This window comes from Crotalus tigris, unplaced genomic scaffold (genome assembly GCF_016545835.1).
Source record: "Crotalus tigris isolate CLP2741 ecotype Arizona unplaced genomic scaffold, ASM1654583v1 scf7180000017929.1507224028:355905, whole genome shotgun sequence".
Lineage (NCBI taxonomy): Eukaryota > Metazoa > Chordata > Lepidosauria > Squamata > Viperidae > Crotalus > Crotalus tigris.
The window spans coordinates 259,431-276,299 of NW_024096724.1; the positions used below are offsets into that span (position 1 = coordinate 259,431).

The 16,869-nt window shown below is 48.6% G+C and overlaps 1 protein-coding gene across 3 annotated transcripts in view; it reads right to left on the minus strand.

The window, feature by feature from the left end:
• The window catches only part of EPG5 (ectopic P-granules autophagy protein 5 homolog), a 96,012-nt gene that overhangs the window by 53,805 nt on the left and 25,338 nt on the right, over nucleotides 1–16,869 (minus strand). For all 3 annotated transcript variants that reach the window (XR_005556850.1, XM_039344538.1, XM_039344537.1), the window contains exons 14-20: nucleotides 15,093–15,260; nucleotides 12,364–12,483; nucleotides 10,969–11,216; nucleotides 8,215–8,355; nucleotides 3,839–3,983; nucleotides 2,700–2,897; nucleotides 611–721 (exon numbers count right to left, since the gene is read on the minus strand). Coding sequence is in view for 2 of the 3 variants with exons in the window: in XM_039344538.1 (XP_039200472.1) it covers nucleotides 611–721; nucleotides 2,700–2,897; nucleotides 3,839–3,983; nucleotides 8,215–8,355; nucleotides 10,969–11,216; nucleotides 12,364–12,483; nucleotides 15,093–15,260 (1,131 nt within the window). In the remaining variant the exon portion in view is untranslated. The remainder of the gene's footprint in view (nucleotides 1–610; nucleotides 722–2,699; nucleotides 2,898–3,838; nucleotides 3,984–8,214; nucleotides 8,356–10,968; nucleotides 11,217–12,363; nucleotides 12,484–15,092; nucleotides 15,261–16,869) is intronic.

A 16,869-nucleotide genomic window follows, 5' to 3' on the forward strand; every position in this document is an offset into this window, starting at 1 on the left:
GACTGGATTTGGCATTTTGTCTACCTATCGAGTCCTTACCCAGGATGATGATGATGATGACGATGATGATTATTACAGCTGCTGTGAGTGGCTTCTAAGTCAGTGTTTCCCAAACTTGACAATTTTAAGGCATGAGGACTTCAACTCCCAGAATTCCACAGCCAGCAACGCTGGCTGTGGAATTCTGGGAGTTGAAGTCCACATGCCTTAAAATTGTCAAGTTTGGGAAACACTGTTCTAAGTAAACATACTCATAAGTGTCACCAAGCTAGATGCAAAATGTGGGTTGCAGGGGTTAGTGAAACTACTGGAACCAAACTGATTGATTCCCTTAAATTACTACACTGATGTTCAGATAGGCCCTAGAGCAGAGGTCCCCAACCTTTTGGGCACCAGGCACCGGTTCCGTGGAGAGAGGTTATTCCGCGGACCGGAGAGTGCGTGGTTTTGTGTGCTGCCTGCATCTCACAGATGGGGCTTTGCTTGTTTGTGTGGACCAGGATTTGGCATGCTGCAGCCCAGTACCAGCCCACAGACCGGGGGTTGGGGACCCCCGTCCCACAAGAACGGGCCGTAAGCTCCAAGCTAATTTTAGCATTTCAAGTCTTACCTGTGTGGGGTTAGCATTTCCCTCGATGAAGGAAGGTGTGATGTTGCCTGCCACAATCCAGCTGACCAAGGAAGACAGCAGCCCTTTGTCACTGTGATAGCCCAGAGCATTCTGGGATATTTGAGCAAAAGAGAGGACACGTGGGTGAGATAAAGCCGTCTTCCTATAAGGTTCTTCCATGACAAGGGAACTGAAGCAACTTTATTTATCTATCGTATTTAGAAACCATCCATCTCCTTTGTGGAGGGACCCCCGGACGGGGTGCAAATAAAATGTTAGCAGCACCAAAATGGAATATAAACGTTTAAAATAGGGCAAGAATAGTTAAAAATGGGACATTAAAAGTTAACTAAAAGGCAGGGGGAGGGTCTTCAGAATGCTAATTGTGCTCCTCTTTGAGCTTCAAGCGAGATGCCAGACCCAGACTTTAGGGATTTTCAAAACGCCAAGGACTGGGGGCCCACATCCCCCCACCCTGGGGAAATATAATCCAAAGGAGAGGGGAGTGGCAAAGAAGGCTCTCTTCCTGGAGCCCACCAACCAGAATTCTTTAAAAGAACGGTTGCTGGAATTGGGGATGTCTAGTTTAATGAAGAGAAGGACGAGGGGGGACATGATAGCAGCCTTCCAGTATCTCAGGGGCTGCCCTAAAGAAGAGGGAGTCAAGCTATTCTCCAAAGCGCCTGAAGGGAGGACAAGGAGCAAGGGATGGAAACCAATCAAGGAGAGAAGCAACCTAAAACTAAGGAGAAACTTCCTTACAGTCACAACAATTAACCTGTGGAACAATTTGCCTCCAGAAGTTGTGAATGTTCCAACACTGGAGGTTTTAAGAAATTGTATAGGGTTTCCTGCCTGAGCAGGGGGTTGGACTAGAAGATCTCCAAGGACCCTTCCAGATCTATTCTATTCCATTCCATTCCATTTTTTCTATTCTATTCTATAACATTCCGTTCCATTGCATATTTCCTATTTTATTCCGTTCCATTTCATTCCATTCCATTCCATATTTCCTATTCTATTTCATTCCATATTTCCTATTTTATTCCATTCTATTTCATTCCACTCCATATTTCCTATTTTATTCCATTCCATATTTCCTATTCCATTCCATATTTCATATTTTATTCCATTCCATTTCATTCCATTCCATATTTCCTATTCTATTCCATTCCATTCCATATCTCCTATTCCATTCCATTCTATATTTCCTATTCTATTCCATTCCATTCCATATTTCCTATTCTATTCCATTCCATTCCATATCTCCTATTCCATTCCATTCTATATTTCCTATCCTATTCCATTCCATATTTCCTATTCCATTCCATTCCATATTTCCTATTCCATTCCATTCCATATTTCCTATTCTATTCCATTCCATTCCATATTTCCTATTCTATTCCATTCCATTCCATATCTCCTATTCCATTCCATTCTATATTTCCTATCCTATTCCATTCCATATTTCCTATTCCATTCCATTCCATATTTCCTATTCCATTCCATTCCATATTTCCTATTCTATTCTATTCCATTCCATTCCATATTTCCTATTCTATTCCATTCCATTCCATATCTCCTATTCCATTCCATTCCATATTTCCTATTCTATTCCATTCCATTCCATATTTCCTATTCCATTCCATATTTCCTATTCCATTCCATTCTATATTTCCTATCCTATTCCATTCCATATTTCCTATTCCATTCCATTCCATATTTCCTATTCCATTCCATTTCTTATTTTCTATTCTATTCCATTCCATTCCATATTTCCTATTCCATTCCATTCCATATTTCCTATTCCATTCCATTCCATAGATGTTTAAGAGGCGAAACTGATGTTCATCAAACCTGGGGAACTACCTTTTTTCCCAGGCTACGTTCCCTTTCACTCCAAAAGGCCTGGCTTCCAACAACAGGAGAACAAGACGGCCACCAAAATGATACTGCTAGCGGCTCAGATAAGAAGTCGGAAAATCCCATTCTTGGGCGTCACCGTTTTACCAGTGTCGGAAATCACGACGAGGCTCTTCCCCGCTGGAAATCTCTGTGGGAAAGTCAGCCGGGAGAAAGAGCCGTGTACCTTGTGCTGCTGGTAGAGCAACTTCTGCAAGCAGTCCTCCTGGTTGAACTGGAACGCAGCTTGGCACAGGCCGTCCATCAGCTCCAGGACGGCTCTCTCCTTGTGCCACAGCGGCTGGCTGGTCAGGAGCTGGACCCAGAATTCGAACACGGCAGCCGGGCCGATCCCGCTGGGGTGGCTGCTCATAAAAATGTGGCCCTGTCGAAATAAAGCAGAGAGGGAGATTATTGGGCTGGTAGTAAAAAAAAAAAAATGGGAGGGGAGATCCAAGGCCTACACAATTCAGCAGCCACAATTCGGCCCGATGTTTCAGGGTTGGCAAGACTTTTTCTGCCTCCATTACCAGGTGAGAATGAATGTGGTGTAGCACTGAATATAGTTCTTTAGGGCAGGGGTCCCCAGTCTGTGAGCCACAGCCCACTAACCGGGCCGTGGCCTCCTGGCCACTGGGCCACAGGACAGGCTGGCCAGTGCTTGCAGTTGTCCCCGCTCGCACTAGCGTCGCAGCTGCATGGGCTAAACTGGACTCCACATGGCCTAAACGGGGCGCTGTGCGGCCTAAACGGGGTGCCATTCGGCAAAAATGGGGCTCTGTGTGGCCTAAATGGGGCTTCACGTGGCCTAAACGGGGTGCTCTGCGGCCTAAATGGGGTGCCATTCGGCCTAAATGAGGCGCTGTGTGGCCTAAACGGGGTGCTGTGCGGCCTAAACAGGGTGCCATTTGGCGAAAACGGGGCTCCGTGTGGCCTAAATGGGGCTTCACGTGGCCTAAACGGGGCTCCACACGACTTAAACGGGGCGCCGTGCAGCCTAAACAGGGCGCCATGCAGGAAAAACAGGGCGCCGCGCAGCCTAAACGGGACACGTGGCAAAAAACGGGCCAGCGCTGGTGCCCACAGGGTGAAAACGGGACAGGACTAGCGAGTGTCATGTGGGCACTAGCGCTGCCCCATTTGCATTGCGTGTGTGCTTGCCGCTGCCCCGCTTGCGCGTACATAAAATCCTTCCCCTTCCCTTTCCCTCCGGTCTGCCGACCGAGACAGGATGGGGGCCTCTGTTTGATGGGATCCCAGTCCTCTGTCTGATTGGAAGCAGAATAAGAGTCTTCAGGGATCTCCGTTGCGCATCTATTTCCTGACCTGAATCATGGAGTTCAACAGCTTAACGTTTTTGCCGTAGCTTGTCCAAGTCAAATGCTGAGTCACCCTGTGGGTCATCTGCTGAGTCATCCCTTGGGGAGCACCACTGTCCAGCTGAAGGAACTGGTGGAAGAAGGAGAGAAACCTAGGGAAGCCAGAAACAAGTGGGCCGTCTAGTTATCCGGTCAACGGCAGAAGCGTCTCGATTCGTACCCCAGCCAAAATCCTCCCTCCATCCTAGCGCGAGAAGAGCAACCGATTATCAAGTGGAGCAGCGATATAGAAGACATCTGCTGTATTTCTTTATTTTCTCTCTCTCTCTCTCTTCGCTTTGCTTTGGCACAGGTTTTTTTTTTTTAACCTCTCTCTCTCTCTTCGCTTTGCTTTGGCACAGTTTTTTTTTTTTGGCAGTAGGATAGGTTTGAGTTTTTCAAAAAAAGCCCCAAAAGATAAATAGGAAAGCAAACAAATCTCTCCTTCAAAAGTTTGTAAGACACCTTTTGGATGTTCATTAATATAAATGGGTTGGGAACGGCACCTTCGTAGGCTGCGGAGGAGATGGAGCAAAGCATTCCTTTGCATTCTCAAGTAGGTGCCAGAATCTTTGATTTTTCTTCGGGCTTCGCACACCTCCCGGTGTTTGTTTGCTTTCTATTCCCTTGAACGTGGCTTGAAGGTGGAACTCTGCGGTGTAGGTTTCCAGGAGATTGAAGGCTCCTGACTCACAAGGGCCTTGAACAGGTTGCAGAAACAGGCAGCTATCCCAAAGGTGTTTTTTTCAAGAGGCAACTGAACTTCCTTTGTTTTTCTTTGAAGACGTTTCGCTTCTCGTCCAAGAAGCTTCTTCAGCTCGGACTGGATGGTGGGGAACGGAAGGATTTATACTCCTTACAGACAGCCGGTCATTTGCCTTCTTTTAGAGAGTCGTTGAGGCCACCGGGAGGTTGACCTGTGTCCTCTGGGTCACCTGCATGGTGAAAATGGGTGTGGAGCCTTCTTGGGATTGCTGAAAGGACTCTGTTGTTGACTGGAGATAGATGATTTATATTTATATACCTTGCAGACAGCTGGTCGTTAGTACTCTTCCTGAGAATCGTTGAGGCCACCTGCAGGCTTATCTGTGCCCTCAGGGTCACCTGAGTGGTGCAAATGGGTGTGGAGCCTTCTTGGGACTGCTGAAAGGACTTTGTTCTTGCCTGGAGATAGATGATGTCAGATCCCTCCCCCTCTGCTCAGTTTTGACCTAGATGGCCTCTTGCACCCCTCTTTCAAACCATCTGTCCTCTCTGTCCAAAATGTGGACTTTGCTGTCTTCAAAAGAGTGGCCTTTGTCTTTTTAAATGCAGATGGTCTGCTGACTCTTGCCCTGATGGGTTTGTTCTTCACCCCCATTTGCACCACTCAGGTGACCCTGAGGACACAGTTCAACCTCCAGGTAGCTTTAATGACTCTCTAAAACAGTGGTTCTCAACTTGTGGGTCGGGACCCCATTTGGGGTCGAACGACCATTTCACGGGGGTCGCCAAACAACGCAGTCCGCCATTTTTTCCCCCTTTTGCTCAGCTGTGCTCCTCCCTTTTATTCTATTGGCTTTTGAAAGCCAATAGAATAGACTCTCTTGAATAGGGTCTAATTCTATGGGCTTTCAAAAGCCCATAGGAATTGTCCAGGCTGTCTCTGCCCTGCTGAGCCCGCCAAAAGTCCCAGTCTGCAAACGGTGTTGCACCAGTTGAGTAGTCCTCGACTTACGACCGGTTGGGGGTCGCAGCACTCTCTCCTCCTCCTGCTGCTCTTCTTCTTTTCTTCTTCTCCTCCTCCTCCCCTCTCCTCCTCTTCCTCTTCTCCTCCTCCTCCTCCTCCTCCTCCTTCTTCTCTAAAAGAAGGCAAATGACCAGCTGTCTGCAAGGAGTATAAATTCTTCCATTTCCCCACCATCCAGCCAGAGTTGAAGAAGCTTCTTGGGATGAGAAGCGAAACTTCTTCAAAGAAAAAAAAAAAAGAAGAAAGTCCAGTTGCCTCCTGAAAAAAAAAAGCACCTTTGGGATAAGCACGACCTGGATGACCTAAAACAGTAATGGCGAACTTTTTAGAGACCGAGTGCCCAAACTGCAACCCAAAACCCACTTATGCATCATCGAGTGCCGGGTGGGCGTGGCCCATTGGGTGGGCGTGGCCCATTGACAGAAACTCCTCACAGGTTCAAAAGAGGTTATGGATGATATTTTAGCAACTGGAAGATCGCTACAAAATTCTTAACTTTCTCCCGAATCTGATCCAGGAGGGCTGAGGTTTCAACAGAGAAAGAGACATGCCTTCAAGAAATATATATAAAAAAGGAGAGATTCCAGAGCACCAACAAAGATTGTTACTTCAACACAGGCACTTCTGGGAATAGAATAGAATAGAATAGAGTAGAGTAGAGTAGAGTAGAGCAGAACAGAACAGAACCTATACCATCTCAGATAAGTGACTGTCTAGTCCAGTGATGGCGAACCTTTTAGAGACTGAGTGCCAAAACTGCAACCCAAAACCCACTTATGCATCGTTGAGTGCCGGGTGGGCGTGGCTGCAGTGGTAACGGCAGACTGGGTGGGAGTAAAAAGTTCAATCAATCAATTCCAACTTTGCAAGATCTTTTTTTCCCCCGCGAGAAGTTGAAATTGACTGATTGATTGAACCTTTTTTTTTTGCACACGGCGGCAGAGGCCTAAAGCGAAAAGGTTTTATAAAACTCAGCTGAAGGCCTAGGACTGGGGCGATGGTGCACAAGCCCACAGAGAGGGCTCTGAGTGCCGCCTCTGGCACCCGCGCCATAGGTTCACCACCACTGATCTAAAATCTCCACAGACAAAATGCAGAAGAGATTGACAATGTTAAGATCCAAACCACAGGTGGGTTTTTCAGAGCAAGGTAGATCATCACCTGAAGGCTTAATCGTGGGGTTCGGGAATACAGGTTGTCCTTGACCAGTAGCCAAACAATGGAGACCAAAATTTCCTTTGCCAAGCAAGGTAACTGGGAAGTGAGCTTTGTCCCATTAAAGACCTTTTTGCCAGTCGTTAAGCGAATCACTGCACTTGTTAAGCGAATCTGGCTTCTATCCATTGGAAGCCAGCTGGGAAGGTCACAAACAGTCATCTATCACTGTGGGACACCGCATAATAATAATAATAATAATAATAATAATAATAATAATAATAATAATAATGATGATGATGATGATGATGATGATGATGATGATGGAAGGGCCTTGGAGGTCATCTAGTCCAACCCCCCGCTCAGGCAGGAAATCCTATACCAGGGATAGGCAACCTTGGCTCTTTTATGACTCATGGACTTCAACTCCCAGAATTCCTGAGCCAGCATGGCTCAGCTTGGAAACCTCTCCCTTTCCCCTCAGCATGACTGGCTCAGGAATTCTGGGAGTTGAAGTCCACGGGTCATAAAACAGCCAAAGTTGCCTACCCCTGGTCTAGACTCTAGGCCTAGGGTAGGGGGTCTTCAAACATGGCCCTTTTATGACTTGTGGACTTCAACTCCCAGCATTCCTGAGCCAGCATGGGGGAACTATGACCCCCTCATGATTCATGGACTTCAACTCCCAGAATTCCTGAGCCAGCATGGGGGAACTATGGGCCCTTCATGACTCGTGGACTTCAACTCCCAGCATTCCTGAGCCAGCATGGGGGAACTATGGCCTCCTCATCATGGACTTCAACTCCCAGAATTCCTGAGCCAGCATGGCTCAGCTTGGAAACTTCTCCCTTTCCCCTCAGCACGGCTGGCTCAGGAATTCTGGGGGTTGAAGTCCACCAGTCATAAAAGAGCCAAGGTTGCCTACCCCTGCCCTAGGGGTCGTCTGAACATCTGGCTGACTGTGCGATGATCCATAATAATAATAATAATAATAATAATAATAATAATAATAAAGTTGGAAGGGACCTTGGAGGTCATCTAGTCCAACCCACTGCTCAGGCAGGAAACCCTATACCATTTCGGACAAATGGCTGTCCAGTCTCTTCTTAAAAACTTCCAGTGTTGGAGCATTCACTGCTTCTGGAGGCAGGTTGTTCCACTGGTTAATTATTCTCACTCTCATGCATAAAATACATGTCAGTTGTCTGAATTTTGATCCCGTGACCTTGGGGATGCTGAAATGGTCATTAAGCATGAAAAACAGTCCTCGGTCATTTTTTTTTTTCAGTGCCATTGTAACTTGGGACAGTGACTAAGTGAACGGCTGTAAGTCAAGGACTACCTGTGATGGGACCTCAGCAAAACGTTTTGGATTTCCGGCATGGGATTCGTCTTCTGAGAAGGCTCAGCTGCCAAGGGGGTGAAAAGACGAGCCAAATCATGGTCAAATCTGAACTCACTTTTCGTTCTTGAGAAGATAATAATGGCACGGGTAGAACAGCAGTAACACTTTATCCAGGACGTGAACCACGGTCCTCAAATGCCGTGATTGTACCAGAATGCCCAGAAAAGAGATCCCTTCAGCACAGAAGCTGTCAATGCTGTCAACAGAAAGAAATATATTTCATTTTGCAGATTCGTCCATACTGAATCCAAGTTGGCCCTCGCAGATAAACGGACGGAAGAATAACGCTTAAAACGGAGCTCCCGTTTGGTTTTAAACCTGGTTAAGTTTCGAGGGGAGATGCTTTCGAATTCCTGGTATCCAAACACCCCTTTGGGGGATTTTCTACCCTAAGCTAGATTAAAAAAAAACCTAGATTCTCAGATGTTCTACCCATTTATCCGTATGTTTATAATCTGCTCTCCTCACCACCCTCTGCACCGCCTTCCTGTCTGAAGCAGGGAGGCTTCCAAACCAGACTGTGATGCCGTGGGACAGGATGCTCTCGATCGTCCCCCTGTAGTATCATGGAAAGAGTGGAAGGAGCAGTGGAAGCTTGGAACCAACTTCTAGCAGAGGTAGTGGGTCAGTCATTAGTGACTGAGTTTAAATATGCTTGGGATAAACACATGGCTAGCATATTTATTTATTTATTTATGAGACTTATATACCACTTTAAGTGCAAGCACTCTCTAAGCAGTGTACACCAGTAAGCAATGTATATATATATATATTTACATTGCCCCCAACAATCTGGGTCCTCATTTTACCTACCCCGGAAGGATTGAAGGCTGAGTCAACCTTGAGCCGGTGAGATTTGAACCGCTGACCTGCTGAACACAGTCAGCTAAAGTGGCCTGCAGTACTGCACTCTAACTGCTGCGCCACCTCGGCTCATGGTGGTACAAAATCGTGGTGGCGCAGTGATTAGAATGCAGAATTGTAGGCTAACTCTGCCGACTGCCAGGAGTTCGATTCGGACCAGCTCAAGATTGACTCAGCCTTCCATCTTTTTCTGAAGTCAGTAAAATGAGGACCCGGATTGATGGAGGCAATATACTGATTCTATAAACCAGGGATCCCCCAAACCCTGGTCCATGGGCCGCACCAGGCTGCAGCGCGCCAGAAACTGGGCCGCACAAACAAACGAAGCCCCATCCAAAAGATGCAGGCAGTACACTAAACCAGTGGTTCTTAACCTTTTTGAACGAATCGCCCCCTTGAGCCAATGAGGAAGTTGTCATCGCCCCCCCTCCCCCAACATAGCCTCTCAATCACAACACAGGAAATAATTCTTCCATTTATGCAAACCCTTTTTTTGTTTTCTTTAAAATTGTCATCAGGACATATCGATGCAAATCATTTATTTCCAGTCTTTTCCCCCTATCTCCCATATTCTGGCTAATGGCGCGCCACTGTATGGGTAGAGGCTGCTGCGCAACACGCATGAAGATAAGCGATGCGTCTTCACATATGTATGGTGTTCTGTACTGAAGCTAGCTGGAGGAACATTTCAAAACATAATTCAATCCACTAATAGCGAGCGATCTGATGTTTTTGTACAACAGATATACAGCCATTCACGGTACGAAAAAGTCTCAAAAGTGTCCCCAAAACTTCTCACTCCATCGCCCCCATACCATACCTTCTTTCTCCCCTCCCTTCCCCCTGCTCCATGCCGCCAATCCCCAAAGGTTGGGCAACTCTGGTTTAGGAAAAAAAAAAACACGTAGAAAACTGGTGGTAGAAGAAGACCTAGTAATCCACCGAGTCTGCTCTTTGAGTTCTTTCTTATTTATTTTTATTTTTAAAATTTTCATCAGATAGCCATAGCACTTAAGCTTACATACCACTTCAAAGTGCTTTGCGGTCCCCTCTAAGTGGTTTACAGCAGTGGCCCTCAACCTTTAGGGCACCAGGGACCCATTCAGTGGAGAAAGGTTTTTTTTTGTGGACTGGAGGGAGCATGTTTTAGTGCCGTGGTTCTTAACCTGGGCGATATCGCCCCCCAGGGGGCAATTTTGTTTTTCAGGGGGACGATGGAATGAAAAGGGGCGACAGGTGCGATATGGGGGCGATGGAGCGAGAAGTTTTGGGGACACTTTTGAGACTTTTTCATACAGTGAATCGCTGTATATCTGTCGTACAAAAACATCAGATCGCTCACTATTAGTGGATTGAATTGTTTTCAAAGGTTCCTCCAGCTAGCTTCAGTACAGAATGCCGTACACATGTGAAGACGCATCGCTTATCTTCATGCACGTTGCGCAGCAGCCTCTACCCTTTTTATATTTCTTTTTGCGTCTTAAATTTCACTTGTAATTCAATCATTAAATGTTACTGTTTTTCTTTTCGGGCATTTCACTTTCTTGCCATGGAATTTTGTTTTCAGTGGTCATTACATTTAAGTATCTTGAATAAATAAGATAATAATGAAATACATGCATCACGAAGTTTGGGAATAAAGTGACGGGTGGCATCAAAATTTTTCACACAACTGAGATAGGGGAAAAAGTCTGGAAATAAATGATTTGCATCGGTATGTCCTGATGAACAATTTTAAAGAAAACAAAACAAGGGTTTGCATAAATGGAAGAATTATTTCCTAGGTTGTGATTGAGAGGTTATGTTGGGGGAGAGGGGCAATGACAACTTCCTCATTGGCTCAAGGGGGCCATTGGTTCAAAAAGGTTAAGAAACACTATTCTAAAGGACAGAGGGTGTTGAACAAAAACATGAATTACAAGCAGAAGGAAAAGGAAATCCTTACCTGTGGCCAACAGCAGACATCGCCAAGGCAAGGTAGCAGCCAATGGGGAGACTAGATCTGACCGCCTTCAGCAGCGGATGAAAGCTGGGTGAATCCGTCAGGTCGGGGATGGGGGATGGAGGCCAGGGCCCCTGCACGCCGTAATCATTCCTGTGGAGCTTTAATCTCAAAATCATCCCCCAGGCCCACTGGTTGAAGGAGCTTTCGGGGGTCTCGCCGTAACGGACAATGCTGGCCAGATAGGAGACCTGGGAGAGAGACGCGAACAGAAGAGAATAACAGAGTTGGAAGGGACCTTGGAGATCATCTAGTCCGACCCCCAGCTCAGGCAGGAAACCCCCTACCGTTTCAGACAAAAGGGTGGCCCAACGTCCCTCGGTTCTTCCCGAGGGAACCCAAAACTTTTACTCTTCAAAGAACTGCCTGGTTGTGAACCCAAAAGACGGTTAACTACTAGCGCGTTTCCCCGAAAGTAAGGCCTACACCAGGGGTAGGCAACCTTGGCCTTTTTATGACCCGTGGACCAACTCCCAGAATTCCTGAGCCAACATGGCTCAGCTTGGAAACCTCTCCCTCTCCCCTCAGCATGGCTGGCTCAGGAATTCTGGGAGTTGAAGTCCACGAGTCATAAAAGAGCCCAGGTTGCCTATCCCTGGCCTACACCAACAATAAGCCCTACCTTGATTGGGGGGGGGCTAATATAAACCCTATACCCAAAATAAGCCCTAGTTTGGGGGCGAGGCACACAGCTAAAAATCAAGCTAGGGTGGGGTGGGAGTGTGGGGCTGCCCCACCTGCCCCGCACCCACTAAGCCAGGCCTCCCCTCATCGGCCCACTTCTTCTTCTGAGGCCTCTTCTGCAGCCAGGCCTCCATTTCTCAGTCACATAGCGTTCTGTAAGGCCTCTGCAGCCAAGAACCGCGCTAGGGGTTCAATCTATAGCTCCGTTCCGCAAGAGATCTGCAGCCGAGCCACCTAGCTATGCATTGAATCCATAGCTCGGTACACAGCTGCTGAGACCTTCTGGAAAGGCCGTGACTGCAAAATGCAGGCCCGAGTGCAGCTGCAGAACTTCGGCCCCAGAAGAAGTGGACCGGCTGGGTGGAGCTGTCAGTGCCGGAGTTGAGGTAAGGCCTATCCTGAAAATTACCGTTTCTCTGTGTGGATGTTGCTTCTGGAAGTCCATTCTGGGCCTGGGCAACAAAAAATTAGCTACCGGTCCTGCCGAAGTGGTGCAAATCGGCTGAATCCCACCCCTGGCAACAGCCCACAGGTTGCACTTTGTTTTAATTTAATTTAACCCATAAAACTGGTTGTTCGAGCAACCACGTTAAATACGGTTTATTCCTTCAACCAGCAACTAAGGGAGAGTCAGAAGCAATGAAAGGGAGGCACCTGTTTGAAGCTTTCGGAAAGGAGTCCGCTGTAGGGCTTCTGGGGCAGATACATCTGATAGGCTTCTAAGATCATCAGTGCTACTTCCGCGTGGACTGCTGGATCGATGTGGAGGTAGCCCTGGTCAAAAACATCTTGCTGATTTTCAAGACAAGGAGACATTTTTTTTTTGTTCTATGGGGCTCCCTAACCATTTGCTAGTAAGCTCTTTTTTAAATATTTCATTTGTTTATTGCAGCCACAAAGCCATTCCAAAAATAGGATGCGAAAAGGTTCTGCATGACGATTCGTACGCTGGGCAGGTTTAAACAAAACCCAAATTACAAGAAGAAGGGGGGAAAAAAACAGTTTATTAATCCTGGTGTGTTTAAAAGAACCGTCCTGGGGCTTATGCTTTTCAACTGAAAACAACCTGAGAATGTAAGATACTGTTGACTGATGGATCCCATAGGATAGCATTAGTCAAACTCAGCAACTTTTAAGATGCATGGATTTCATTTAGGGAGGGGGGAAGGGAGAGGGAGGGAGGGAGAGATTGGGAGAGGGAGAAGAGGAAGAAGGGGAGGGGGAGTGGAGTGGAAAGGGGAGAGAGAGAAGAGAGTGGAGGGAGAAGGGAGAGGAGAGGGAGAGGAGAGAGTGAACAGGAGGGAGAGGGGAGAGGAGAGAGTGAACAGGAGGGAGAGGTGAGTGAACAGGAGGGAGAGGGGAGAGAGTGAACAGGAGGGAGAGGGGAGAGGAGAGAGTGAACAGGAGGGAGAGGGGAGAGGAGAGGGAGAGGAGAGGAGAGAGTAAACAGGAGGGAGAGGGGAGAGGAGAGAGTGAACAGGAGGGAGAGGGGAGAGGGGAGAGGAGAGAGTGAACAGGAGGGAGAAGGGAGAGGAGAGGAGAGAGTGAACTGAAGGGAGAGGGTAGAGGAGAGGGAGAGGAGAGGACAGAGTAAACAGGAGGGAGAGGGGAGAGGAGAGAGTGAACAGGAGGGAGAGGGGAGAGAGTGAACAGGAGGGAGAGGGGAGAGGAGAGAGGAGAGAGTGAACAGGAGGGAGAGGAGAGAGTGAACAGGAGGGAGAGGGGAGAGGAGAGAGTGAACAGGAGGGAGAGGGGAGAGGGGAGAGAGTGAACAGGAGGACAGGAGGGAGAGAGGAACTGGAGAGGGGAGAGGAGTGAACAGGAGGGAGAGGGGAGAGTGAACAGGAGGGAGAAGGGAGAGGAGAGGAGAGAGTGAACTGAAGGGAGAGGGTAGAGGAGAGGAGAGAGGAGAGGAGTGAACAGGAGGGAGAGGGGAGAGAGAGAGTGAACAGGAGGAGGGGGAGAGGGGAGAGAAGTGAGGAGGGAGTAGGGGAGAGAGGATAGAGTGAACAGGAGGGAGAGGGGAGAGGAGAGAGGAGAGTGTGAACAGGAGGGAGAGGAGAGAGAGGGAGAGAGTGAACAGGAGGGAGAGGGGAGAGGAGAGAGGAGAGAGTGAACAGGAGGGAGAGGAGAGAGTGAACAGGAGGGAGAGGGGAGAGAGTGAACAGGAGGGAGAGGGGAGAGTGAACAGGAGGGAGAAGGGAGAGGAGAGGAGAGAGTGAACTGAAGGGAGAGGGTAGAGGAGAGGGAGAGGAGAGAGTGAACAGGAGGGAGAGGGGAGAGGGGAGAGAGTGAACAGGAGGGAGAGGAGAGAGTGAACAGGAGGGAGAGGGGAGAGAGTGAACAGGAGGGAGAGGGGAGAGTGAACAGGAGGGAGAAGGGAGAGGAGAGGAGAGAGTGAACTGAAGGGAGAGGGTAGAGGAGAGGGAGAGGAGAGAGTGAACAGGAGGGAGAGGGGAGAGGGGAGAGAGTGAACTGAAGGGAGAGGGTAGAGGAGAGGGAGAGGAGAGAGTGAACAGGAGGGAGAGGGGAGAGGGGAGAGAGTGAACAGGAGGGAGAAGGGAGAGGAGAGGAGAGAGTGAACTGAAGGGAGAGGGTAGAGGAGAGGGAGAGGAGTGAACAGGAGGGAGAGGGGAGAGGGGAGAGAGTGAACAGGAGGGAGAAGGGAGAGGAGAGGAGAGAGTGAACTGAAGGGAGAGGGTAGAGGAGAGGGAGAGGAGAGAGTGAACAGGAGGGAGAGGGGAGAGGGGAGAGAGTGAACAGGAGGGAGAAGGGAGAGGAGAGGAGAGAGTGAACTGAAGGGAGAGGGTAGAGGAGAGGGAGAGGAGAGGAGAGAGTAAACAGGAGGGAGAGGGGAGAGGGAGAGGAGGAAGGGGACAGAGGGGGAGGGGAGGAGAGAGGGAACAGAAGAGGAGAGGGAGAGGGAGGAGGTGGAGGGAGAGGGAGAGAAGGAGTGGGACAGAGAGGGGAAGGGGAGAGGGAGAGGAGGGAACAGAAGGGGAGAGGGAGAAGGAGGGAGAGGGAGAGGGAGAGGAGAGAAAAGGAGGAAGGGGACAGGGAGGGGAAGGGAGTGGGAAGGGGAGAGGGAACAGGAGGGGGGAGGGAGAGGAAGAAGGAGATGGAGGGAAGGGGAAAGGGGGGGAGGAGGAGGAGGAGGAGGAGGAGAGAGGAGAGGAATGCTGGGATTCTGGTGTTCACCCTGCTTGGTTTTCTTTTTCCAAACATTTCATTACCAAATTAGAGATAACTTTTGAAACGATTAAAAGCAACATTGGAAAGGTAACTAAGTGAATGCCAGGATCCTAACCCTGAACTACACAGATGCTCTGCTATTGATAAAACAAACTCATCGCCCATTTCGCTACCTGACGTTTTATACATACCTGCTGCTCACTAGGGCCCCAATTCATCTCTTCCAGGATAATGCAAGCAAGTTTATTCTCGACTTCGGTCAGACTGTAATTCAGAAGCCAGTCACGGAGCAAGGCGATCTCCGAAGCCGATGGCTTCCAGAGAAGCATCGGCAGTTCTTTAAACAAATAGAGAGTCACCTAACAAGAGAAGAAGAAGAAAAATAAATAAATAAGAAAAATGCGAGGACAGGAATTGCACAGAGTTAGGAAGGCCATCTTTAAAGGCCCCATCACAGAGAAAAAAAAATCTGGGTTGCTGGAAGTCAACAAGAACCTGATGGCACGCTATCAATTTATTGATTGAATAGACCAGGGTAGGCAACCATGGCTCTTTTATGACTCATGGACTTCAATACCCAGGCGGGCTGGCTCAGGAATTCTGGGAGTTGACATCCACAAGTATGAAGGGGCCAAGGTTTCCCTCATGCTGGCTCAGGAATTCTGGGAGATGCCGAAGTCCACAAATGATGAAGGGGCCATACTTCCCCCATGCTGGCTCAGGAATTCTGGGAGTTGAAGTCCACAAGTATGAAGGGGCCAAAGTTTCCCTCATGCTGGCTCAGGAATTCTGGGAGTTGAAGTCCACAAGTATGAAGGGGCCAAAGTTTCCCTCATGCTGGCTCAGGAATTCTGGGAGTTGAAGTCCACAAGTCGTGAAGGGGCCATAGTTCCCTCATGCTGGCTCAGGAATTCTGGGAGTCGAAGTCCACAAGTCGTGAAGGGGCCATAGTTCCCTCATGCTGGCTCAGGAATTCTGGGAGTTGAAGTCCACAAGTATGAAGGGGCCAAAGTTTCCCTCATGCTGGCTCAGGAATTCTGGGAGTCGAAGTCCACAAGTCGTGAAGGGGCCATAGTTCCCTCATGCTGGCTCAGGAATTCTGGGACTCGAAGTCCATGAGTCATAAAAGAGCCACGGCTGGAGTAGATCTTATTTTTAAGGCACCTCTTTGCTTAGTGATGCTTAGACGAAGACACCTACCGAATGTATCAGCCAGGAAGAAAAGCTTAAATCTACAAGCTGCTACATTTTCCAAATTACAGAAATGTTATCATCCTACATGGTATGGGGCCAGATTACGTGAATTACTGCTCACGTCCACTCACCCCACTGTAGTGGGGAGGCAGAGAATGTAAGGGGTCCTCTCGCTTAAGACCAGTGGTTCTCAACCTGTGGGTCGGGACCCCATTTGGGGTCGAACGACCATTTCACGGGGGTCGCCAAACAAGGCTGTCTGCCATTTTTCCCCCCTTTTCTTTGGCCACGCCCCTGGAACCCGGTGATGTATAAGTGGTTGGGGGTCACCACAACATCGGGAACTGTATTATGGGGTTGCGGCATTAGAAAGGTTGAGAACCACTGCTTAAGAAGGTCCATCGCGTGGGACCCAGAAGAAAGGCCTTCTCCAAGGTGGCTCCCTCTCTGGGGAACATCATCCCTGCGGAAATAGTACTGGGCCCACTTTGACCACTCTCTGAAAGGCCCCAAGACACAGTTTCTCCAGCCGGCCTGGGGACCACAGGGGGACTCAAAGGTGTCGATGTGATGGTTGCCACCCATGGGTTATGGTTTATTTGGTTTTGTAGTGGGCTTTTATTTCTGTAAACAGCCGGGAAGGAAGGAAGGAAGGAAGGAAGGAAGGAAGGAAGGAAGGAAGGAAGGAAGGAAGGAAGGAAGGAAGGGGGGAGGGAGGGAAGGAAGGAAGGGGGGAGGGAAGGAAGGAAGGAAGGAAGATGAGAGGGAGCGGGA